The sequence below is a fragment of the Cricetulus griseus genome, chromosome 5 (assembly GCF_003668045.3).
Source record: "Cricetulus griseus strain 17A/GY chromosome 5, alternate assembly CriGri-PICRH-1.0, whole genome shotgun sequence".
NCBI classification, from domain to species: Eukaryota; Metazoa; Chordata; class Mammalia; order Rodentia; family Cricetidae; genus Cricetulus; species Cricetulus griseus.
In genome coordinates, this window is record NC_048598.1 from 31,304,530 (window position 1) to 31,331,692 (window position 27,163).

The following is a 27,163-nucleotide window of genomic DNA, read 5'->3' on the forward strand; positions in this document are numbered from 1 at the left end:
CAATCCATTCTTCAGTTGAGGGGCATCTAGGTTGCTTCCAGGTTCTGGCTATTACAAACAATGCTGCTATGAACATGGTTGAACATATGTCCTTGTTGTATGGACATGCACTATTTGGGTATATACCCAAGAGAGGAATGGCTGGATCTTGAGGTAGACTGATTCCCATTTTTCTGAGCAACCACCATACTGATTTCCAGAGTGGTCTTACAAGTTCGCACTCCCACCAGCAATGGAGGAGTGTTCCTTTTCCTCCACATCCTCTCCAGCATAGATTGTCATTGGTATTTTTGATTTTAGCCATTCTGACAGGTGTGAGGTGGTATCTCAGAGTTGTTTTGAGTTGCATTTCTCTGATGGCCAATGATTTTGAGCACTTTCTTAAGTGTCTTTCAGCCATTTCAGATTCCTCTGTTGAGAATTCTCTATTTAGTTCTGCACCCCACTTTTTAATTTCATTGTTTGGTGTTTTGGTGGCTAGCTTCTTGAGCTCCTTATATATTTTGGAAATCAGTCCTCTGTCAGATGTGGGATCAGTGAAGATCTTTTCCCATTCTGTGGGTGGTCGTTTTGTCCTACTGACTGTTTCCTTTGCCTTGCAGAAGCTTCTCAGTTTCAGGAGGTACCGTTTATTAATTGCAGACCTCAATGTCTGTGCTACTGGTGTAATGTTCAGGAAGCGGTCTCCTGTGCCAATTTGTTCAAGGGTAATTCCCACTTTCTCTTCTAGAAGATTCAGTGTGACTGGATTTATGCTGAGATCTTTGATCCATTTGCACTTAAGTTTTGTGCATGGTGACAGGAATGGATCTATCTGCAGTTTTCTGCATGTCCGAATCCAATTGTACCAGCACCATTTGTTGAAGATGCTATATTTTTTCCATTGTATAGATTTAGCTACCTTTGTCAAAAAATAAGGTATTTGTAGGTGCATGGGTCAATATCAGGGTTTTCAATTCGATTCCATTGGTCTATCTATTTTTGTGCCAATACCAAGCTGTTTTCAGAACTATGGCTTTATAGTAGAGCTTGAAGTCGGGGATGGTGATGCCTCCAGAAGATCCTTTCTTGTATAGAGTTGTTTTGGCTATCATGGGTTTTTTTATTTTTCCATATAAAGTTGAGTATTGTTCTTTCAATGTCTGTGAAAAACTGTTGGGATTTTGATGGGGATTGCATTAAATCTGTAGATTGCTTTTGGCAGGATTGCCATTTTTACTATGTTAATTCTACCTATCCAAGAGCATGGGAGATCTTTCCATTTTCTGGTATCTTCTTTAATTTCTTTCTTTAAAGTCTCAAAGTTCTTATTGTACAGGTCTTTCACTTTTTTGGTTAGTGTTACCCCAAGATATTTTATGTTGCTTGTGGATATTGTGAAAGGTGATGTTTCCCTGATTTCTTTCTCATTGGATTTATCATCTGTATATAGTAGGGCTACTGATTTTTTTGAGTTAATTTTGTATCCTGCTACCTTGCTGAAGGTGTTTATCAGCCGTAGGAGTTCCCTGGTAGAGTTTTTCGGGTCACTAATGTAGACTATCATGTCGTCTGCAAATAGTGAAAGTTTGACTTCATCCTTTCCAATTTGTATCCCTTTGATCCCCTTTTCTTGTCTTATTGTTATAGTCAGAACTTCAAGTACAATATTGAAGAGATATGGAGAGAGTGGACAGCCTTGTCTTGTTCCTGATTTTAGAGGAAATGCTTTGAGTTTCTCTCCATTTAGTTTGATGTTGGCTGTTGGTTTGGTGTATATTCGTTTATCATGTTTAGATATGTTCTTGTTATTCCTGTTCTCTCCAAGATCTTTATCATGAAGGGATGTTGGATTTTGTCAAAGGCTTTTTCAGTGTCTAGTGAGATGATCATGTGGTTTTTCTTTTTCAGTTTGTTTATATGGAGGATTACATTGATGGATTTTCTTATGTTGAACCATCCTTGCATCCCTGGGATGAAGCCTACTTGATCGTGGTGGATGATTTTTCTGATATGTTCTTGGATTCGGTTTGCCAATATTTTATTGAGTATTTTAGCATCGATGTTCATGAGGGATATCAGTCTGTAGTTCTCTTTCCTAGTCTTATCTTTGTGTGGCTTGGGTATCAAAGTGATTGTAGCCTCGTAGAAAGAGTTTGGCAATATCCCATCTGCTTCTATTGTGCGGAACAGTTTGAGGAGTACTGGTATCAGCTCTTGTTTGAATTTCTGGTAGAATTCTGCAATGAAGCCATCTGGCCCTAGGCTCTTTTTGGTTGGGAGGCTTTTGATGACTGCTTCTATTTCATTAGGAGTTATGAGTCGATTTAAACTGTTTATCTGATATTGGTTTAATTTTGGTAAGTGATATTTATCCAGAAAACTGTCCATTTCCATTAGATTTTTGAATTTTGTGGAGTATAGGTTTTCAAAGTATGACCTGAAGATTCTCTGGATTTCCTCAGTGTCCGTTGTTATATCCCCCTTTTCGTTTCTGATTTTGTTAATTAGCATGCTCTCTCTCTGCCTTTTGGTTAGTTTGGCTAGAGGTTTGTCTATCTTGTTGCTCTTCTCAAAGAACCAACTCTTTGTTTCACTGATTCTATGTAATGTTTTCCTAGTTTCTATTTTATTGATTTCAGCTCTCAGGTTGATTATTTCCTGGCGTCTACTCCTCCTTGGTGAGTTTGCTTCTTTTTGTTCTAATGCTTTTAGTTCTGTCAATTCTCTTATGTGACTTTTCTCCAGTTTCTTCATGTGGGCACTTAGTGCTATGAACTTCCCTCTTAGCACTGCTTTCAGAGTGTCCCATAAGTTTGGGTATGTTGTGTCTGCATTCTCATTAGATTCTAGGAAGTCTTTAATTTGTTTTTTATTTCTTCCTCAACTCAGGAATGGTGCAATTGGGTGTTATTCATTTTCCAAGAGTATACAGGTTTTCTGCCATTCGTATTGTTGCTGAATTCTAGCTTTAATGCATGGTGATTTGATAAGATATAGGGGGTTATTTCAATTCTTTTGTAACTATTGAGGTCTGCTTTTATTGCCTACTATGTGGTCAATTTTCGAGAAGGTGCCATGTGGTGCTGAGAAGAAGGTATATTCTTTTGAGTTTGGATGGAATATAGATATCCGTTAACCCCAGTTGGGTCATAACTTCTTTCAGATCCTTTGTTAATTTGTTAAGTTTCTGTCTGGTGGTCCTGTCTAGTGGCGTAAGGGGGGTGTTGAAGTCTCCTACTATAAGTGTGTGTGGTTTTATGTGTGGTTTGAGCTTTAGTAATGTTTCTTTCACAAATGTGGGTGCCTTCGTATTTGGGGCATAGATGTTCAGGATTGAGACTTCATCTTGATGGACTTTTCCTGTGATGAGTAAGAAATGCCCTTCTTCATCTCTTTTGATTGATTTTAGTTTAAAGTCCAATTTGTTAGATATTTGGATTGCTACACTTGTTTCTTGAGCCCATTTGATTGGAAAATCTTTTCCCATCCTTTTACTCTGAGGTATCGCCTGTCTTTGAAGTTGAGGTGTGTTTCTTGTAACAGCAGAAGGATGGATTCTGTCTTCGTATCCATTCTGTTAGCCTATATCTTTTTATGGGTAAGTTAAGACCATTGACTTTTAGGGATATTAATGTCCATTGTTCGTTGGTTCTTGTTTGTTTTGGATTTATTGTTGGTGGTGTCATTGTGTGTGGATTTTGCCCTCCTGTTTCTTTTTGTGTTTGGTAAAATTAGATTATCTATTGCCAGTGTTTTTGTGAGTGTAGTTATGTTTGTTGGGTTGGAGTTTTCCTTCCAGAGCCTTCTGTAGTGCTGGATTAGTGGATATGTATTGTTTAAATCTGTTTTTGTCGTGGAATATCTTGTTTTCTCCATCTATACTGATTGAAAGTTTTGCTGGGTACGGTAGTCTGGGTTGACATCCATGCTCCCTTAGTGCTTGTAGGTTATCTATCCAAGACCTTCTGGCTTTCAGAGTTTCCATTGAGAAGTCGGGTGTGATTCTGATTGGTTTGCCTTTATATGTTACTTGGCCTTTTTCCTTTGCTGCTCTTAATATTTTCTCTTTATTCTGTAGATTTGGTGTTTTGATTATTATGTGTCGGGGGGGGGGACTTCTTTTTGTGGTCCAGTCTGTTTGGTGTCCTGTAAGCTTCTTGTACTTTCATAGGCATATCCTTCTGTAGGTTGGGGAAGTTTTCTTCTATGATTTTGTTGAATATGTTTTCTGTACCTTTGAGCAGTGTTTCTTCACCTTCTTCTACACCTATTATTCTTAGGTTTGGTCTTTTTACGGTGTCCCATATTTCCTGGATATTTTGTGTTAGGGATTTGTTGGACTTGAGGTTTTCTTTGGTTGATGAATGTATATCCTCTAGCGAGTCTTCAATAGCTGAGATTCTCTCTTCTGTCTCTTGGATTCTATTAGTTATACTCACGTCTTTAGTTCCTGATCGTTTATCCAGTCTTTCCATTTCCAGCATCGCCTCATTCTGTGTTTTCTTTATTGTGTCTAATTCAGCTTTCATGCTTTGAACTGTTTCAATTGCTTCCTTCACTTGTTTGGTTGTTTTTTCTTGGGTTTCTTTACATTCTTTAAGAGATTTGTTTATTTCTTGAATTTTTTTGGTTTGTCTTTTCCTCCATTTCGTGTAATTTTTTGTTTGCTTTTTCTTCTATTTCTTTAAGGGATTTTCTTGTTTCCTCTTTAAAGGTCTCTATCATCTTGCTGAGATAATTTTTGAGGTCCATCTTTTCTTCATGCACTGTGTTGGGCTTTTCAGATCTTGCTGGAGTGGAGTCTCTAGATTCTGGTGGTGTCATATTGGTCTTTCTGTTGTTGAGCGAGTTCTTATTCTGTCTTCTTCCCATTTCTTTTTCCAGTGAGTGCAGGTGGGGTCTCTCTATCTCCTCTTGTTACCCAGTAGTGTGTGTGGGCCAGGAATTCAATGTCCGCAGCTCTGGATGGTCTTACCTCTCCTGGTAGTCTCCTCACTCTGAAGGAGTTAGGCCTCTGTAGGGGTCAGGTATGTGGGGGCGGGACAGGAAGTAAGAGTGGGGTGTTTCCAGCCTCTGGGAGTTCCTCACAGCCTGGGCAGGTCTACCCCAAGCAGGAGCAGGCCCAGGGAGATCAGGGTGGATGGGGCTTTGGAAAGGAGTTGGGTAAGAGCAGTGGATTACTCACCTCGTTGCCGGTCGGTCGGTGGAAAGAGAAGGAAGAGTAGCCTGTATCCAGATTCAGGGAGCTCCTCCCTGCCTGGGCTTGTCTACTCAAGCATGCACAAGCCGGGGGAGATCTGGGTGACTGGCGCTTTGGACAGGAGTTGGGTAAGAGCAGGGGTGTCACTCACCTAGTTGCTGATGGGTCGGCGGAAAGGGAGGGAAGAGTAGCCTGTACCCAGATTCAGAGAGCTCCTCCCTGCCTGGGCATGTCTACTTCAAGCAGGCACAAGCCTGGGGAGATCTGGGTGACTGGCGCTTTGGACAGGAGTTGGGTAAGAGCAGGGGGTCACTCACCTTGGTGTGATCACTGGTTTTGCATCTTGTCTCAGCTATTTATTACATGTGACACTGGACACATTACTTAACTATCCTCTTCCTGTTTTTGTTTCCATAAAATGAGGATAATAGCTATCTTATAGAGTTTTGGAGAGTATTTTAAATACATAGGCACTTTGTAAATAGTAATTATTATAGGTGTTATGTCTAAAATCCAAGTCAACAATGTCTTCTTGTTTGGCAATATGAGCAAGTTGTTTAGGGTTTTCTCATACTTGACAACCAGTCAACTGAATTTAATATTTATTCTCTAATCAGGTTTAATTTTTCCATACAAGTAAAAGCTTATGCCAGGACTGGTGGCATATACCTGTAATTACTGTTACTCCAGAGGCTGGGGGTAGAGGAGTATATATTATTATTTTTTTTTTGTTTTTGTTTTTTGAGATTGGGTCTAGTCTCTCTTTGTATTCCTGACTGTCCTGGAATTTGCTGTGTAGACCAGACTGGCCTCTTTTAGTGATGGTATTAAATGCCTGTGCTACCACACCCAGTAGGATTACAATCTTTGGGGATAATTTGGACATTGTGGTAGCTTACATAAGGATGGCCCTCCTCAGTTGATATGTCTGAATGATTGGTTCCCAGTTGGTGGAACTGTTTGGGAAGGATTGGCCTTACGGAAGAGGTGTGTCAATGAGGGTGAGGTTTTAGATTTCAAAAGTCCATATTGCCATTAGCTCTCACTGTCTCATGCTTGTGGATCAGGTATAAACCATCTCCCCCCCCCCACCTGCTGCCATGACCCTGTTGTGAGGGCCATGGACTCTAAGCTCCTGAAATTGTATTTCCCTTATAAACTTTTGTAAGTTGCCTTGGACGTGTTTTAGCACAACAATAGAAAAGTAACTAAGACAGGCAGCTTAGAAGACCTGTTTTTAAAACAAAACAAATTAAACCAGGCCAGTCCAGACCTGAACAACAAAATAGAAAAAGGCAAAGGTGTTATTAGTTCAGTAAAAGAGCACTTGTCTACCATGCACGAGGCATGGTTTAATTGGATTTAATTGTTAGTGCCTGAAAACAAAACAAAACAAAACAAGAGAAACTAAAACCAACCTGGTAGCATTTACTTATTTAAAATATGTTAATATGAGATAAAATCTAAAAATTAGTGTATATGTGCATACAGTCAGGCACATGGCTTATGGAGATGAGAGGCAATTTTGTGGAGTTCTCTCCTGCCACCTTGTGGGATCCAGGGATCAAACTCAGGTTGCCAGACATGCGGGAAAGTGCCACTGCCAGCTGAGTAATCTCACAGACCCTAAAGTAAAACTTACTGTAGAGTGTTCTTTTATGTTCTCTTATTTATTTCTATAAAACCATCTGAAAGCAACATTAGCTTGTTCTTGGGATAACCAAATGCTGTTTTAATTCCTCAGTTTGTCTTCTGTCCTGGTTTATGGCAGGTTATCTCTAGGCCTTAGTGTGTAACAGAACAGTGATAGCCATGTGCTTTCTTAAGGTGAATGAACTTGCCTTGAGAACACAAAACCCCTAATCAAAATTGGCAAGTGACTTAACAAATATTTTAAATTTATTGACTGTCCCATAAGACCATTTGCCATGTATACTCCCTCCCATGCACCCTAACCTCCCTCTTCCCCTTCCTACTGTCTGCCAGACCCCATCCAGATTTGCTTCTTTTATGTCACCTCTACACACATGATTTTATGTATCTTGATATGTAAACTATCTAGGAGCCATAAATGAGAGAATGTGGCATTTGTCAGCACCATCCACATTTCCATAGAGGATATGGATAAAAAGTATGGTCTATATGCACAACAGAAGTTACTTTGTGGGAGGATGGATGATTGTAGCTGGAAATAATAACATTAAGTGAACTATTCTTTTCACAGTGTGCTGTGAACAAGCCGTCAATGGGGATCGTATTGTTCAGCTCCCAGTATAGGTATGCAAAAAGATGAGCAGTTTTCTCTCAAGGGAGAATTCATCTTTTAGAATATACTAAATAGTCGTGACTACAATATTAATAAAAGAAAACAAAACAAACAACAACCACAAAATGAACAATGAAAAAAACATAAGTTCTCTAACTGCAATTTTAGTCGGCTCTCACAAAATTTTCTGATGTAGTATAGATGTGTTTATGAAGAGTGTTAGCAAAGGATTTGTGTGTCCATTCAGATATTCAACTGTTGTGGTTTGTCACAGAGACAAAATATGTATTTCTGTGTTCTTACATTTATTTATTTTGAGGAAAGAAACTAAGTATACACTGAAACTTAGATTTGATAGCATATTTCTTGCTAACCACAGCATTTCTGGTGAATTGTAGCCATTTATTTAACCTATGCTTTCGTTCATCTTTTGGAAGATTGGTCATGTGTTAGTTACTAATATATTTTTTAATTTCTAAAGATTTATTTTATTTTATGTGTATTAATGTTTTGCCTGCATGTATATATGTATTCCATGTGCCCATGAAAGTCAGAAGAGCTAGAGTTACAGATGGTTGTGAGCCACTGTAACCATTTAGCTCTTAACCACTGAGCCATCTCCCCCACCCTGGTTACTAATTCACATACCATAAAATTTGAAAAGGTACAACTGGTTGGTTTCTAGTATATTCAGAAAATTGTCCATAGAGAAGTTTTTCTTTCTTTTTTCTTTTCTTCTTCTTGTAACTTTCCTGTCTTAACCTTTCACATCCTGAGATTAAAGTCTTGTGCCACATGCTTGCTTCTAGAGTATGTTTTTTGCAAAAAGGCATACATTTTATTTAACTTAGTTTTCATTTTCTTTTCTACTTTGAGAAAATTGTTTTTTTTTTTTTTTTTTGTCTTTGGTTTTCCTTTGACTCCTAATTAGAAGTTTGGAGTTTGCTATAGTTTCATTTTCAGTGGTAGATCATCTAGTTATTTATTTATTTTACTTTAGCTACTGGTGTTCGGCATGTATTCTAGTTGTGGGATCTTATGAGAAGCTGCCTTACCAGTTTCAATAAATTCTTAAACATATATTTCTCTCTAAATTCAACTTTTATTCTATTTTGGAATTTGAGAAGTTAGAAAAATATGATTTTGCCATAAGGATGAATATTGCTCAGTGAAACATTTCTTTTCTTAATAATTTTTTTTTAAAAAATGAAATCTAACCCCTGCACCTCCACTTCCTTCCAGTTCTTCTATCCCACCACTACTTTTCTTTTCCAACTTTATGTGTGCCCCCCCTCCACATACCATATTCGTGACTGGGACTGTCTATCTACCACTGTCTACTGACATTGGTAGCCTCTCTGTGGCTGTATCAGGGAAAACAAACTCTAGCTCCTTTCAGTTGCCCTGAGTTATCAGCAGCTCCTCAGCTAGCAGTAGGACTCAATCCTCTTGCCTGTATATCCATTCAGGGATTTTGGCTGGCTTGATTTTGTGCAACTTTTTTGCATGCCACCACAGGTGCTCTGTGTGTCATGTATGTAAAGCTGTTGTCATGTCTGGTAAATACTGCTTTGCTAAAGATGTCCACTGCAGACGACTATAAAATCTTTCTTACCCCTCTTTTGTGATGATACTTGAGACAGTGGAATATTTCTTGATAATCCTCTATCTCCTGTATGATTTATTAGATTTTATTATAAAACTTATTCATTTTTTATAGATGGCCATTTTCCTTACTAGCTCACAGTAGTACAATCATTTTATACACTGATACATATTTCCTAAATAATATCTTCATTTGTATGGTAATTTGACTTCTTTATTTAACTAAATATTTTCTGTTAAGGTCTGTAGAGGATTATCACTTACTTTCTTTGGACAGCAAAATATCACAGGCATAACTTCCTATATCCAAAGGATAAATAATAAGTATAGACCTTAGCACTTTGTACTTCATATATCTTAGTATTTTGTGTTCTTTGCCAGTTAACTATTTATTAATCTTGATTCATATTAATCTGTAATTACCCCACTAACTACAAAGCTTGTCTTTTATGGTTCTTTAGCATCTTCTGAAATGTAGTCTTCTTCTTTGAGTCTTTTTCCTGATACTTACCTCCTGTAGGCCTCACATCAATATGTCATGCTGTCTAGAGGTAGCGCTGCTACTTCATATTCTCCAATGAAAGCTTATTTCTGTTACTCTTTGCTTGACTCTTACTGGGTAAACAATGTTAATTGGTGTAAGAGTCTGTGGTCTTGGAACTAAACACTAAAGACTGTTAGGTTAGCTGGCTTAGAGTTCATCCAGAGACCTCCTCTTCAGCCCATTCCCTACCCAATTGAGGGAAGTATATAATGCTTGTTAGAAAACAGCATTATTGGTTATTTATCTTTTATATCCTTTATTTCATTTTGATTGGACTATTAATCTTTTTACTGTTTATGGACAGAAGTTTCTGTCCCAATGGGTCCTGCAGCCGTTTAGTCCCAAATGAACACACAGAGACTTATATTAATTATAAACTGGCCAATGGCTCAGGTTTCTTATTGGCTAGCTCTGTCTTAATTATTAACCCGTATCTATTATAATCTCCTCATGGTCTTGGCTTACTGTGAAGCCCGGGTCTCTTTCTTCCTCATCATCTACATGGCATCTCCTTTGCTAATTACTCTTTCTGTTTTTGTTCCCAGCATTCTCCTAGTCTGGTAGCCCCACCTATACTTCCTGCCTGGCTACATCCTGCCTGTCCATTGGCCAAAACAGCTTTACTTATCAATTAATAAGAGTAACATATATTCACAGTATACAGAAGGACATCCCCCATCACTATTAATAGTATATTACACAATCAGGATACTACCAATTTGTCACATATAAATATTTCAGTACTTTTGTTGTTCAGTTTTGTTCCTTACAATTTGATGTGCAGAAGTTTTAAATTTTTCTGGAGTTAAATTTATTAGACTCTTTTTGATGCTTTGTCTTCCAATGCTTTATATGTAGTTTTTCCTCATGCTGCTATTAGAAATAGTCATTATTTCCTCCTGGCTTTCTAAGAAAGAAAATAATAACAATAGCTAAATACTATTATTTTGGAAACAGGGTCTCATATAGCCCAGGCTGGCCTTGAGCTTATGATCCATTATTCTGCCTGTGCTTCTTAAGTGATGGGATTATAGTCATCAAAGACCACATTTGGCCAGAATTCTTTGAGGATTTGTGTCAAATAGGGTTTTGAGTAGGGAGCCAATTAAATTATTTTCCATTTTGTACTGATGTTTTGAATAAATTCTCTTAGTATACAGTATCATTATACCAAAACATCTGAAATTGGATAATTTATAAACTAGGAAATTGTTTTTTTCATTGTTTTGGAAGCTGGGAAGTCTGAAGTCAACCTTTGGTGCTTCATGAGATGCCTGCTTCTATGATGGCATGTTGTTGGCATATTCTCTAGAGGGGAAGAATACTGTCTGGTTATATGGTAAAAGGAATGAAAGTTGTGGAGAGTGCTCCCTTATGGGTGCTCATCTCATTTATTAGAACTCAAGACCTCATAACTTTTCAAAGTCACCTTTCAAAGTCCACACCTCTTAAATGCTGTTGTACTGAAGCTAAAATTTTATTAGGGAGGTGGGGGTAGAATGTGTATGTCAGATTTGTGGAGTTGATTCTCTTCCACTTTTACATAGGTTCTGGGATCTAACTTGGGTTGTCAAGCTTGCATGTCAAGTGCTTTATTCCCTGTGCCTTTGCTTATTTGGATATCTTCTCTTGTCCTATTATAGCTACATGAAGGTCATCATTTTACATACTACTTTTGCCTGCCTCAGAAGGAAATACCTGTTTCAGTCTTTATTTCTTAATAGCCACCCATTATTCTGATAATTCAGAAATCGTTCTTTAAATTTTATTTATGTATTTTTAGTTACGAGTGCTCTGTCTGCATGTATGTGTGCAGACCAGAATAGGGCATCAGATCCCATTTACAGATGGTTATGAACCACCATGTGGTTGCTGGGAATTGAACTCAGGACCTCTGGAAGAGTAGCCAGTGCTCTTATCCTCTGATCCATCTCGCCAGTACTCCTGAAACTATTCTTTAATTCTGAGATGTAGTTTGTCCTTTCATTGTTTATTTAGGTGCCATATAATGTTCAGAGGCTAAAGAGAATATATTTATATGTATATACATATATATATATATATATATATATATAGTCTTAAATTTATTTTATGTATATGAGTGTTTTGTCTGCATGCGTGTCCATATACTATGTGTGTCCTGTGCTTGTGGTGGCTAGAGCATGTATCAGGTCCCTCAGATCATCAGAGACTAGCGCTATGGATAGTTGTGAGCTGCCTTGTGGGTGCTGAGGATCAAATCTAGTCCTCTGGAGAAACAGTTCTTAATTGCTCAGCCGTCTCTCTAGCCTTATGGGTGTGTGCACCTGTGTATGTATGTTAGTGGGTGGTTAAATTAATTTTCTTTATTATTATTACCTTGATTTTATATTTTAGAAACCTGCCTGGAAAATTTTGAAGCACACAAAAAGTTAGGGGGAGTGACAGAAGTATTCCCATGACTGTTAACCACCCTTAACAGGTGATGGTGACTGATCCTTTGTTTACTTTCTGTTCTACTCAAGTTTATACAAAGAAAACATCAGACAATTTTATTTTTTATAGATATTTTAGTGTGCATTCCTTAAAAATAAGGATCCCCTTATAATAATACCATGTACGCTCTCAAAAATAATCCCTTATAAATACTATTTATTTATCATTTTTTAAAAATAAATGTTACATTTGCAGAGTGGTGGGTGTTAGATTTTTGTTTAAATTAGAAATAAAAGAAAAGGAAGAGCACAAGATGAGACATGAGACTATGAGACATATTAACCAGTTTATTATAGGCCCAGCAGAGTAGGGAGACTAGGAGAGAAGAGAAACAGGGTTAATGGCTGACCGACATAGCCAGTCGCCATAGAGAGGCAGAGAGAGCATAGGTGGGAGAAGAGCAGAGCAGAGCAGAGAGCAGAGAGAAGAGTAGGGAGAGAGGAGCGTAAATGGGCAGGGGTCTGTCTTTTAAAGGGGTCCTCTGCACCTGGGTGCAGACTTAGTTCCCATGGAACCCTGGGCTGACCAGGGTACTGCCTGTTCCACCAGGTAACAGGGGCAGGCCAGCATAATGCTGAACCTTTCAGTGGGGGGGTGGAGTGGGGGAGAAGGAGAAAGCACAGACCATCCTTTAATGGCTAGGGATATAGCTCAATATTGTGCATGTGTCCTGGTGTCAAATGGTGAAAGTTTTTGTTCCTTTATATTTACACCTCCTATTCTACAGAAGATTACATGAAGAAATTACAGCACAGCTGATAGAAAAATAAAAGAAAATATTACAACTCTGATGAGACTGTGAGGTTATGGATGGCTCCTAGATTTTTGGAAACTGAACTTACTCAGTCTTAGGTATATGTTCATTTATTTATGTAGTAATACTTTAGTGACTGCTATGTGTCAAATATTCTCTAGGTGGTTGGGTTACATCATTGAATAAATATCTTTGATGTATTTCCCTTTTTTTAAAAAATGCAGTTTCTTTCTTTTTTATTGCACTGACAAAAGTACCTGAGAAAACAACTTAAAGAAGCTAAAGTTTATTAGTTTGGATCATTGTTTAGCCCCATGCACTTGGACAAGACATCAAGGCAGTATGAACATGTGGTGGGAGCATCTAATTAGTTGACAAGAGGTGTTGCAAAGGGGATATATGAAGAGGCCAGGGACATATTCCCAGTGACCTGCTTCTTCTAACTAGGCCATATTTCCTACCCTTTACCATCTTCCAATAATGCTATCATAATATGAATCAATTACTAGAACCTTTATGATTGAATTGTCTCTAGAAATACCATCAAAGACATACTTAGAGGTGTGCTCAAAGAATCTTAGGTAGCTCTTTGTCTTACCAAGTTGACAAAACCAATCATCAAACTTCTCTTTGACGATGTAGTATACTATGAGAGAAACCGGCAATAAAGAGTGAACTTAATGTAGCAGCAATTAGGTTAAATCTTAGAGAAAAACTATGCTTAAAAACAAGAGTAAGTAGAACAAGATAAAGGGAGGTTAGTGTGTGTGTGTGTGTGTGTGTGTGTGTGTGTGTGTGTGTGTGTGTAAAATCCAGTGTACTACCTTGGGTGTCATCCTCAGGAGTACTGCCTGCCTACCTACCCACTTTGATGCATGGCTGGAAAGGAATCTTCCTTTCTCTGCCTGCCTAGCATTGGGATTGTAAGGGCAAACCATCATGCTTGTCATTCTTACAAGTTTTCTGTGGATCAGATGTAATGTAGGTCCTCATGCTTATGAGCCAAGCATTTACTAGCTGAGTTACCTCTTCAGCCATCATTATATTTTTTATTTTTGAGACAGGGTCTCTTGTAGCTCTGGCTGGCCTTGGAGTCCTGCCTTCTGAGTGCTGATATTATAGTAAAACCATGTGGTTTGATTTGAGCGAAGGCTTATCCTCAGATAGAAAGGTTTGGTATTACTGAACAAATAAAAACAGACACTCACTAGAGTAAAATGAATTAATAAAGTTCTTTTGATCCCCTCTCAGGGTCAGAGATATACTTGGATGTAAGTTGGTGTAGCTCTTGCCTGGGAACTTCTAAAGCAGTGTATGGATTATTTAATAAATGGGTCATGGTAGTTTTTATCTGGACTGACTCAGCTTTCAAAACACAAGGATTTTGGTTGGCAAATGTCCTATATTATTTATGTCCACATACTTATAAATGAAGACTGTTTCCTTTTCCACAGTTGTAAGGGGTATTCTGTAGTCATTCTAATGCTTATACCTAATAGTTCTCCCAGTATGTGATTTTTGACTCATACTTATTTTTTTTGTTTCTATTTTTGTTTAAGAGACACTTGAAAATGAATAGGTGCAATGCACAATTTAACAACATAAGAAGTTTAACCACATTTGGCGCAGAAGGAAATTAGGTTGTGTGAACCACAATTTCATAATTTTGGTAGTGCTCAGTTATTTTCGGAAGAAAATAGACTTTGTTGAATGTTGTTATACTGTTTCTAGTATGTATGTGAAAATTTTAGCTCTAAGCATCCATGTGTGGTGTGGATTTGGGCATCATTATTGCTCATTTAACAAAAATAGTGTTGAATTAAAGTAAAAATTGAAAGCTGTTTGACCTAGTAGAATTGGTAGAATTGCTATTGGTGTATGGAGAGTGGGGTGGTGTAGATGTGTCTTTACATGAGTCACTTTAGTCAAAATATTTATTGAGTTCCTTTAGGCTTAGAATAGTGAAGAATGGGAGGGAAACACACTCATGCATACTTGCACATTCATGTATATTGTCACACACCCACACACCAGATTGTTTGCATCACTTTATTTTTGTGTATCTTTAAGATGCCTAGAAAGTGAAAATGTTTATGTATAGATTATAATATCTTGTATTTTTAAAGACATACCCTAAAGAGACAAGTCTACCTTTGGTAGACTTTATATTCTGATTTTTGTAGCATTATGAAATTCCTTTTAAAATAGATTTGTTTATTATGTGCTGATTTCTTGGATATGCATGTTGAAATTGGATGTATTCATCTTGATTTTACAAAACTGTGAACTCCATATTATTTAAAAGACCTTCAATAACTTCCCAACTGGTCTTGGTCCAAAGTAGATTGCCATAAATAAAGAGAAAGTTAATATTTTGGTTCAAGAAACTGCTGTGAAATAGTAGGCAGTAAATTATATTTGAGAAGGCTTACTAGAATGTATATCAGGAAATAAATAACTGCATATTACATAGAATGAGAATGTTAAGAATAATTTAATTTAGAAATAATGTAATCCAGGGCCTGGAAAGGTAGCTCAGTGGTTAAGAGCACTGGCTGTACTTCAGAGGACCCGGGTTCAATTCCCAGCATCCACATGGCAGCTCACAACTGTCTGTAGCTCCAGTTCCAGGGGATCTGATACCTTCACACCAAAGCATACAAAATAAAGTTAAATAAGTAAATTATTAAAAAGAAATAATTTAATCCAACTTTCTACCTGATTCTGGAGTCTATCCTTCTATATTCAAAACAATTCATTTATCCATTAAAGAAATATTTATTGAGCTAATGTTGCTTTTAGTCATTGTGCTAAAGATGTGTTGGTGAAAAAAGTAAAGTAGACACAGTCCCTGCCCTACTGCAGATAGTTGAGTGGTCTGTCTTATAGTTTAGTGTTCAGTGAGAATCAGTTATTTATTTATATGTTTGAAAATTTTTTTCCTGTCTGTGAGATGTCTTAGCAGGTGAAGGTACTTACCACCAATCTTGGCAACCTGAGTTTGATCTCAGGACCCACATGATGGAGAGAACCAACTTCTACACGTTGTTCTCTGATTTCTACATGTGCATGGTACACACCATACATAAATAATGTAATAGTTAAATTTTTTTCTCTTGGTGTTTTTTTAAGTTTCCATATATAGCTCCTGTACATGTCTTTTTCAGATTATACCTGTGTTATTTTTAGAAAGCAGTGTTGTGAGATCTCTCCCCCTCCCTCCCTCCCTCCCTCCCTCCTCCCTCCCTCCCTCCCTCCCTCCCTCCTCTCTCTTCCTCCTCCCCCTCTCTCTCCCTCCTCCCTCCCTCTCTCTCTCTCTCTCTCTCTCTCACATGTGTTTGTGTTTTGAGGCCAGAGGTTAGTGTTATGTATCTTCCTCAATCACTTTCTACCTAATTAAAATTCTTTACATATTTTTGGTTCTTTCAAGCCAGGATCTCTCTCTGTGTAGCTCTATAAACCACGCTGGCTGCCTACCTTTGTCTCCCAAGTGCTTGGATTAAAGGCGTGCACCACCACTGTGCTAATTCTGAGACAGTGTTTCTCTGTGTAGCTCTGGCTATCCTGGAACTCACTCTGTAGACCAGACTGAACTTGAACTCAGAGATCTTGTCTCTGCCTCCTGAATCTTAGGATTAAAGGTGTTTGCCACCATGCTTAGCTTCCACCTAATTTTTTGAGATATTGAACCTGGAGCTCATTGATTTGTCTAGACTGGCTGGCCCTGTGAGCTCCAGGAATCCCTCTGTCTCTGCCTCCACAGTGTTAGAAGTACAGATGCATGGCATGGCGTCTGGCCCTTTTCTCTGGGTTGTGGAGATCACATTTAGATCTTGCTGCTTGTGGGACAAGCATTTTACCGACTGTTACATCTCCTCAACCAGTGTTGTCTTATGAATTTCATATTATAATTGTGTGTAGGGAAGACATTTGTTTCTGTATATGAGAATTTTGCAGTCTTTCTGTATTTGCTCATTAGTTCTACAAGGAGGTTTGTTTCTTCTTCTTCTTCTTCTTCTTCTTCTTCTTCTTCTTCTTCTTCTTCTTCTTCTTCTTCTTCTCCTCCTCCTCCTCCTCCTCCTCCTCCTCCTCCTCTCCTCCTCCTCTTCTCCCTCCTCCTCCTCCTCTTCTTGATTATTTTTCGAGACAAGGTTTCTTTGTGTAGCCCTGGCTGTCCTGGAACTAGCTCTGTAGATCATGGCCTCAAACTCACAGAGATCCTCTGCCTCTGCCTCTGCCTCTGCCTCTGCCTGCCTCTGCCTCTGCCTCTCTGCCTCTCTGCTCTCTCTGCCTCTCTCTCTCTCTGCCTCTCTCTGCCTCTCTCTGCCTCTCTGCCTCTCTCTGCCTCTCTGCTCTCTCTCTGCTCTCTCTCTGCCTCTCTCTCTGCTCTCTCTCTCTCTCTCTCTCTCTCTCTCTCTGCCTCTCTCTCTGCCTCTGCCTCTGCCTCCCCTCCCCTCCCCCTCCCTCCCTTCTTTCATGGTAGGTTTTTTGTGGATTTTTGCTTTGGCATTCAGGTGATATCTGAGTAAAAACAGTTTACTTTCTTCATTTCCAGTCTGTCTGCCTTTATGTTAAGTCAGAATGTAAGAGAGGGCAACTTTGTATTATCTAAGCTTTTGCTAGTTGTAGGCTTTAAAAAATTATTTATCAAATAGAGAAAGTTCTCTTCAATTACTGTTTTGGTGAGAATTGTATTCATAAATGGGGTGTTGCTTTTTGTCAGTTATATTTTATTAGCTGACCTAGCGATGATTTTCTTTAGTCTTTTGCTACATTTGGTTATGTTGATAGTATTTTTGTGGGTGTATGTGTATGTGGTGTGAATGTTGGTATGGGTATGTACACTTTGGTGCATGTGCATGTGGAGGCTAGAGGTTGATGCTGGATGTTTTCCTTAGTCACTTTCCACCTTATTTTTTGACATAGAATCTCTTGATGAGCCTGGAGCTTATCAATTTTCTAGTCTGGCTGGCCATTGAACTTACAGAGATCTGATTGTATCTGGACCTCCAGCACCCCAATTATAGATACACATTGCTGTGCCTGACTTTAGTAGATCAGGATCCAGACTCCAGTCCTAATGCTTGCATGACAACCATTTATCCACGGAGACTTTTCTCCAGCCTCCATTGATGGGTTTTGAATGGTGAACCAATCTTGTATACCTCGTATATAATTTTTGTGCATTGTTAGGTATGGTTTTCTAGTGTATTGAGGATTTTTAAAAATCTTGATATATTGGTCTAAAGTTTTCTTGTAATCTAGCTTTACTATTAGTCTAATGCCATGAAACCAGGTCTCTACCAAACTTTTAAGAGATAATATTAATTCTCTATGATCTCTTCCATGGTGTTAAAAGTTCTCATTTTCCTTCATTGATTCTTGAATGTAGGATTTCTTTAATCCTGTCCTCTATTCCTGGTGTTATTTTTCTACGTGGTTGACTTTATTGGTTATGCTTTCCACTATTGTCATCAGCATTGTCATCAACATCTTCTTCTAATAATAATGATAGCAATTATTATTATTATTTTTAACTTTCTTAAATTATTTCCTTGAACAGTGTCTGTGTGGAAGTCAGAGCACAACAGGCAGAAATTGGCCCCCTTACGCTGTGTGTGCTTTGGATCTAACTGGTTGTCAGGCTCTGCAGCCGTTGCCATTTCCTGCTGAATCATCTTGCTAGTCTCCTCTGTGCTTTTTATTTGATTCTTTGAGTTTTCCACTTCTTTTTTATTATTATTTATTTATTTTTTATTTCCTTTTTTTATTTAGAAGCAATCATTTTACATATCCACATCCCCCATCCCCTCTCCCTCCCATCCTCCCATGCCCCCTACCAATCCCCCAACCAACCCCCCACTCACTCCCCAAGGATGGTGAGGCCTTCCATGGGGCACCATCAAAGTCTTTCACATCATTTGGGGGAGGGCCTAGGTCCTCCTCCGTGTATCTGGGCTGAAAAAGTATTCCTTCATAGGGAGTGGGCTCCCAAAGTCCATTTGTGCACTAGGGATAAATAGTTTCCACTGTTAGAGGTTCCATAGCCTGCCCAGGCCTCCTAACTGGCACCCACATTCAAAGGGTTTGGTTCAGTCCATTGCTAGCTCCCCAGCTTTATGCCTGGCGTCCAAGTGCTCTCACTAGGTCAGGTCAGCTGGCTCTATAGGTTTCTCCAGCATTGTCTTGACTGCTTTGCTCTTCCCTCCTCCCTCTCTACAACTGGATTCCAGGAGTATGGCACAGTGCTTAACTATGGGTGTCTGCTTCTGCTTCTAACAGCTACTGGAAGAAGGCTGTTCAGGGGGCCTGGATTGGTCCTATGTTGGCCCCCCAGCTGTCAGACTGGGATTCTTGAGTGCCCACTTTCTCAGGTCAGCTGTTTATGCAGGTTTTCCCAACATGGCCTTGACCCCTTTGTTGGTCAGTCCTCCCTCTCTGAAACTGGATACCAGGAGTTGGGCTCCATGCTTAGCTGTGGATCTATGCTTCTGCTTCCATCAGCTACTGGATGAAGGCTCTAGGATGGCATATAAGGTAGTCATCATTTTTATTATAGGGGAAGGGCATTTAAGGCAGCCTCTCTACTATTGCTTAGGTTCCATCCTTGTGGATCTCTTTAAACCTATAGTGGTTCCCTCTTTTCTTGTTCTCCTCTATTCCTTTCCCCACTCAATCTTCCTGATCCCTCATGTTCTCCTCCCTCCTCCTCTTCTCCATTCCTCTTTCTCCTACTTCTCTCCTCCCTCTCCCCATGCTCCCAATTTGTTCAGGGGCTCTTGTCTTTTCTGCTTCACTGGGGGACTGGGTATGTCTCTCTTACTGTCTTCCTTGTTTCTTTGGAGGTATGGATTGTAGTCTGTTAATCCTTTGCTCTATGTGTAATATCCACCCAGTCACAGAGAATTTTCCACTTCTAACATTTCTTTACATAAATATTTTTAAATCTCAATTTCTTGTCTTATTTTTTTTTGATGTTGCTTTACTGTTTCTTGTTGTTTGATCTATATAGCTTGTATCTTCATCCATTTGGTTCAGTTTTCCCCACTTCCATCCCATGTTGCTTATTTTCCAGGGCCTGAATTATATCCATCTGCTTGTCTTTATCTTCTTTGAGGTCACTGATCATTTGTACTATTAAATTTCTGACCTCTTTACTTAGCCTTTTATACATTTTAGTATCTTTGAATCCAGTAGGTCAATTATTTTAGATTTTTTTTGTATGTCCATTGTGTGATTTGCATATATGCAGGCTTCGGTATCTCTTTCGACTTTATTTGGGAACTTTCTTACCGAGAAGCTTGAGGCCTTGTTCTTTAGTACCACTTAGGGAGAAGGAAATAAACAATTATAACAGCAATAGTGTCAAAACATACAAGATACAGAAATATACTTAATATCCATTAAAGCCACTTATATATCATTAGTGACCACAACCCCATGGAATACTAATGTAGAATAGTTTGTGTTCTAATTGGTCCCCCCCCCCCCCCCCCCGTTGCTGTGCTTAAAAACATTCTGGTCAGGGAAGCACACTAATCTCTTGGGGCTGGAGAGATGGCTCAGCAGTTAAGAACACTGACTGTTCTTCCAAAGGTCCTGAGTTCAATTCCCAGCAACCACATGGTGGCTCACAATTGTATGATCCGGTGCCCTCTGCTGGCATGCAGGCTGAAGACTGTATAGACTGTATATGTAATAGATAAATAAAATCTAAAAACAAAAACAAAAACAAAAAATCAACAACAACAAAAAAACCACATTCTGACAAAAAGCAACTTAGGGGAGGAAAGAGTTTATTTGGCTTACATTTCTAGATCATAGCCCACCACTGAGGGAAGTCAAGACAGTAACTCAAGTAAGAAATTGAAAAACAATCTGCTTGTTGGCTTACTGATAGATTGGTTCATACTTAGCTAGCTTCCTTACACAGCCCAGCATCATCTCCAGAGTACTGCCCACAGTGGGCTGGACTCTCCTACATCAAGTAACAGTGAAGACAGCCCCTCACACACATGCCTACAGGCCAGTCAGTTCTGTGTAACTCCTCAATCGGTGGCTCTTTTCAGATGATTCTAGGCTGTGTCAAGTACTAGGAAAAATATTTTCTGATGTTAAACATTATTTTAAGATGTATAAGAAGGAAATGAATGAGATAAAGAAAGGAAGGGAAAGAAAAATAGAGAATCAAAGTTAAACAAAAATTAGACAAGGAATGGAGAAGGATGTTTTAGGGTGGAAGAGAGCAAGAGGTTAGAAAAGAAAATGAAAAAAAAGTTTTTTAAATAAGAATGTTTAGAAACAATTAGATAAATGTAAGAAGGGGAATAAAAATAGTTTACTGTTTGTTTGGAAAAACAACAGTAGCAATTACTAGAAGTGTAGTAGAGAGAAAGAAAAGCAAAAGGTTGGCCCAGTAATGAAAAATATATAAATAAATTACTTTTAAAACTACACGGAAGCAAAACTACCGTTAAAATCTAGTAAAAAGGAAAAGGGGAAACACCAGGGGGGTGGAGTTGGGGACAAGAAAGGGAAGATGAGGTGGTGGAGCAGCTTCCTGTGGCTTGGTGGCTGTGCCCTTGGGGCACTGAGGAGCATCTGTTGAGTTTGTGGGCTTTTTTTGTATTTCCTTTGTTTATGATGGTGTTGACTTTTTGGAGGGTTTTCTTATTTTCCCATCTTCCTTCCAGGGAGCTGTGATCATTTTGACTTCTTTTCTGTGAGCACTTGTATGTTTTTCCTGAACTTTTCAGGTGTCATATGGTTACCTTTGTGAGTTTCCGACACCTATCTCTTTCTCTGTTTGGGATAGAGTGTTTTTTCTTACTATGATCCTTCTCTTTCATTTGGTCACATGGAGGTAGCTTCTGGTCTGACATCTGGCACAGAAGTTGGGAGATCACTTCTTAACAGCATATGCAGGTTCTTGCAGAGACAAATGGCTCACATGAAGATGATTAGTTCACACTCATAGAAGTCATTATGATACCAATAGGAAGCAGTTGTGAAATTGTTCAGGCGGTTCATTTTACACACTTACGATACTAAATATTTACATTTTATACATTTTTCTTGAAATGATATTGTGTATGGTCTGTTAATGTCTATTTGCCTGTATTTTGTTAAAATTTAACTTTTTATAGGCTTATTTGTATTTTATGGTAGTAAATGATAAAAAACAGACTATTATCCATTTATACATTATTCATTCATGATAGGCTTTTTTAGCTGTTACTGTTTAAAATTATGATAAAACAGCTTAAAATTGTGATATATTGGGAGAAAGTTTATTTTCACTGACTTAGAGACCAGTACATAGCTGCTATGAAAAACATGGAACCACTGAAATGTAACAATGTAAAAAAACCTCCTTTTAAAATTAATTAATTTCTAATTAGCATACAAATTAATATATTTCCTTATGGCATTTTCATACATTCCATCACCTTTTGTAGTATTTATAGCAGGGTGTGATCTTGATTTTTCTTTTCTAGATTGTATCTTAAATGAGAATGTTAGCCTTAGGAAGACAGACAATAATGGTTTTACTAATGAGTATAGTTTCTGGTGCATCGTAGGAACTAATGGAGTATGTGTTGAATGTATGAATGGAAATGAATGCTAGAAGGTGCCATAGTCCCGAGAGTCCAGTCTGTAACATGGGAAAGAATTTGCTTTGATTAAGGTGTTCTAATGAGAGAGTGTATTGTGTCTAGTAAGGCATGGCAAATAAACTGGGTTCCATTTAAATTATAGTAAAAATGATTTTAGTTTCAAGTTTTTAGTTGAATCTGATTTTTATGTATGCTCTTACATATACTCTTTCTTTTGCTGGAAATATTTCTCTGGAAGTAGATAGAGGAGGAATTTATTTTGGAGGGACTGACCATAATCTGCTGATGTGGAGTGAGATAAGATGACATCTAGTTTCCTTTGGTTAAGTTGGTAGAAAGTGGCTTAGTTACTAAAACGAGAAATATGGATGAGAAACAGTTATGGAAAGTTCATGAGAAATTCTGTTTGGGGGCTGGAGAGATGGCTCAGCGGTTAAGAGCACTGCTCTTTCAGAGGTCCTTAGTTCAATTCTCAGCAACCACATGGCAACTCACAGCTGTCTGTAACTCCAGTCCCAGAGGCTCTGACCCCCTCACACAGACATACATGCAGGCAAAACACCAATGCACATGAAATAAAAAAGGAAGAAATTCTGTTTGGTCACATTTGGCTTAAGACACTGATAAAACTTCTTTAGAAATGACAAGGGATTTGGATTCCAAGTTAGGAAATTAGAGGAAACATTTGTGTTGGGATAGAAATCCTGAAGACTGTGAGCATAGAGACATATAGGAGCTTTTCATTCATCACAGTGAGATGGTGCCTACAGTGAGTGTGGCAAGGGAAAAGAACTTCCAATATTTGAAAATCAAATAGAAAAATGTAACAGAGGCTTGGAGAAAGATTGCCTGAAGAACTATACTTGGATTGTATGATGCTTTGGCAAGTGAAGAAGCAAAGTGCAGTTTAAAAGAGGAAAAGACATGACTTGCTAACTCATGCTGGAGTTTCATAAACACAGAACATATAAAGTGGTAAAATAACTACAAGATAAATGAAGGGTTTTACAAAGAAAAGTGGTTTACTTTCTTAACAGCAGTAAATGAAAGTTAGTTGAGGAATATAATATTTTTGTTTAGATATTCTTGGGAATTTTTATTTTATTATTTTTTGAAAAAGTTGAAAAGTAAGTTTTAAATGTGCAATTTGAACTTGAATTTTTCTTTTTCCCAAGATTAATGGTTTTAGTGCCACCCAATGGCAAAGTGGAGCATTGCAGCCACATTTATATATGCAGTGAAAAGACCATTTCTGGGGATTTTTGTTGATGGACTGTCCATGGATTGCAGGGTCTTGTGTTCTTCAGGTCAGCCTGACTATTCTGCTCTTGTCACATTACTCATTTATTCACAGTGCATGTCATTTAATTTAAGGTGCTTTTTTTGGGGGGGGGTCTTTCAGGTTTTAGCTCATGTATTTCCCTCTAAGAGTTCTCTTTTCTACCAACTTAAAGTTACTATTATACTCTGAAACATTTCCTCTGTCATTTGCTGTTTTACTTTCTTTATATCTTTTAGATTGGGTATGATCTTTCTCTCTCTTCACTTCTCTCTCTCTTTCTCTCTACTCCCCTTGTTTTCTCTCTCCCTCTCTTTTCTCTTTTCCTCCCTCATTCTCCCATATCTTTCTCCCCTCTCCCCTCTCCCTTCTCCCCTCTCCCTCCCTCTCTCTGTTCTTTTTCTCCCCTTCTCTAGTATTTAAGCTTTGGGACAGTGCCTACCTGCCCAGGCTTCTACAGTCATGTAACCCAGGATTAGGTTCAGTGTCTGTTATGTGGTATATAATATCCTCAGTCAAAATTAGTTTTGTGAATGAATGTATGAATGTTGAGAAATTCTGAGTTTCTGTGAGACTATAGATCTATCAAGAAAATGGAATTTCATTGTATTTGATTATTGAGACTTAACTTGGTAGAGGAATGCTATGTATGAAAGCTTTTTTTTGAGTGTTGTAAAATATTAATATCTCTGGAAAAGAAAGACACATGTTTTAGGGTGTTGAATTTTTAAAGAATAGTTATTTTTTAAATTTCATTTTGAATTCCAACCAAATTCTCCCATCCTTTTTCCTCACACCCCCCATGTTGAATTTTATATTAGTCAATTTCAGTAATCTCCCAAATATTTCAAAGTATAGTACTTGGTCTTTAGGAAACTATTTTTTTGAAAGCATTTGGATTTGATAAAGTAATTGAATGTCTACATCTGTATTTTATAACACAGGGTTTTGCTATGTTTGTCTTTCTTACTGTGTTGAACTTCTGGGCTTAAAGGCTTTTTCTATCTCAGACCTGGGTAGCTGAGACTATAGGCATATGCACCCCCCCATGTGAATTTTCTAGTTACATGCTTTCTTTCTTTCTTTATGTATTTGTTGAAACAAGTGAATAAAACCTCCAGTATTTCTTAACAAAATAGTTGGGTACAAGTAAAGTTTTTTGGTTGAGGTAAGGCTGGTTTGTGTTTTTCGGGTAACAGTAACTTTTAGTCTGAAAGTTAAGAGTGGAGAGAATGCATTTCCACCTTGTGGCCTAGTCTAAAAATACAGCCCCCTAATTTGTAGGCAGTCTGAATGCCAGGATTCTTTTTCATATGAACCATTTTATAAAGTTTTCTTACTTCATTTTAAAACTAGTTTGTTTTTAATCAATTTTTACTTTTTTTTTTTTATCCACTCTCTAGTTTTGCCAGGTGGATGTGGGAAGAGAAGTTTGTAGAACTGAAATGGAGGTCAGAGCTTCATTACAGAAGGTTAGTGGGTCATCGGATTCTGTGGCCACCGAGAACAGTGAAGAATTTGTTCTGGTTCCTCAGCATACAGATGATACTTCTACAAAGGATGATGGAAAGCCACGGCTGAAGGTATTGTTTTTTTCTTTTTCTAATATGGTACTTTTTTCATTAATTTGGTTTTTCCTTTTCGACTATTTGGAGCTTATCTGAGGATGGAAACTGAAGGGTTTCTTATACTATGGATCTGGATAATGAAAATCAGTGTTGGATTGATTCTTTTAGATGATTTTGATAATAATAAAAATATTTAATGCTTTATCATCCAGGGGCTAATTATTTGGTTTCATTTTTAAGTTTTTTTTTTAATTCTCTCTTGGTTATTTACCTTCTAATAAGAAATTCTTGGAGGAAGAAATAGAAGAGAAATTACAGAAAAGGTAATGCATGAATTAGACTTACTGGTTAAATCTTACATAAATTTACTTGATCAGTGTTGTTTGAAAGATTTTCCTGTTATGGATTTTATGCTTTAAATCACGTGGTAAGAGTGTGATTAATGGTTTAGCAGTTGACTGATTAGTTTAAATCTGTGACTGCTTAGTTTAAAAGCATATATCTTATTTTTTGGCAGTTGAACTACCTTCTCTCTCTTTGTCTCTCTCTCTGTCTCTCTGTCTCTCTCTCTGTCTCAAATTTTGGGTTGCCTTTTGTAAGTCAAAGAATGGAAAGCAAGCAAACCCAGGCATATGTGCATGGGAATTGGTAACCATTCTTTGTAAGCAGGAATGGAAATAATCAACTACTATTTTATTCATTATTGTTCTTAATATTAAGTGTGATGTCAGAATGTATCAGTGAGTCAGAAGGCCATTATAAAAGAGATTATTAAATACTTACATTATGTCTAGTACATAGTTCTATTCAAATAACCTCAGTGCCTTATTTTTGATAACTGTATTTGCATTATTGTGCTTAAAATATTAGGCTTGTACCTCATCTACTTTTCAGAAAAAAATATAAGTAAGAAACTTAGCAACACTCTGGTAGATAGTGAAGAATTTATAAAGAAACTAAGAATGTTTAGAGGATGATGCTAAGAAATTGTTTAAAAGATACTTAGAATGTATCATATTTAAACATTCATTTTCCTCTTAAATACATAAAATTAAGACGGTCTGATTTTCTGTGTGTGTGTAGCATGTGTGTGATACAGTGTATTGTGTGGAGGTCCAAGGACAATTTTCTCTAGTTGGTTCTCTCCTTTTACCACAAGGAATCTGGACTGTAGGTAGCAATTGCTTTTATCCACTGAGCCATCTCACTGGTCTTCTATCAGTATGATCTTGTAGTTTGAAAGTACCTGAAATGCTTTATGAAGAATCCTTTTGTGGAACTAATAAGCCCCCTTTCATTCAACTGATTTTTATTATTCAGAATTTCAGTGTGTTATGTGACATTATGTATCACTAGATATATTCTCAGTATTTACTGACTATATATTTGAATTTTTAGATCTTAGTTTCTCAAAATGCAATATTTTAAATGAATTAAGCCCCATAATTAAGAGGACTGAAAAATAATTGTCTTGTTCTGCCTTTAGATAGCTTCCAATGGTGATGAACAGTTGGAAAAAGCCATGGAAGAGATTTTGAGAGATTCTGAGAAAGGACAAAGCAGTCTACTTGTTGACTGTCAGGGTTCCAGTGAGACTTCAGACTACTCATTTGGAGATGTTCCAGCCAGCCAAACAAATAAGCCATCTCTTCAGCTAATTTTGGATCCAGCTAATACTGGTAATGTTCTAGATACTTAAAGATGATATGAGGAAATGGAATAAAGAGACAAAAACTAGAAAAATTTTAGTTTAACATTGTCTTTATATTAGACAAAAAGATTTGTGTGTGTGTATGTGCCTGTGTCAATACAGACACATGCCGCATACCTGTGCACCACAAATGTCAGGGAGTGTTGGCAAGGAAAGACTTTT

The 27,163-nt window shown here is 37.8% G+C and overlaps 1 protein-coding gene across 6 annotated transcripts in view; it reads left to right on the forward strand.

The window, feature by feature from the left end:
* The window catches only part of Rabgap1l (RAB GTPase activating protein 1 like), a 560,109-nt gene that overhangs the window by 39,937 nt on the left and 493,009 nt on the right, over positions 1 to 27,163 (forward strand). For 2 of the 6 annotated variants that reach the window (XM_035445766.1, XM_035445767.1), the window contains exons 1-3: positions 23,731 to 23,750; positions 25,126 to 25,305; positions 26,777 to 26,969. In XM_035445766.1, coding sequence (XP_035301657.1) covers positions 25,168 to 25,305; positions 26,777 to 26,969 — 331 coding nt within the window. In that variant the 5' untranslated portion in view covers positions 23,731 to 23,750; positions 25,126 to 25,167. Of the gene's footprint in view, positions 1 to 23,730; positions 23,751 to 25,125; positions 25,306 to 26,776; positions 26,970 to 27,163 lie in introns of those variants that run through there. The other 4 variants (XM_035445763.1, XM_027417253.2, XM_035445764.1 and 1 more) reach the window with 2 other exon arrangements.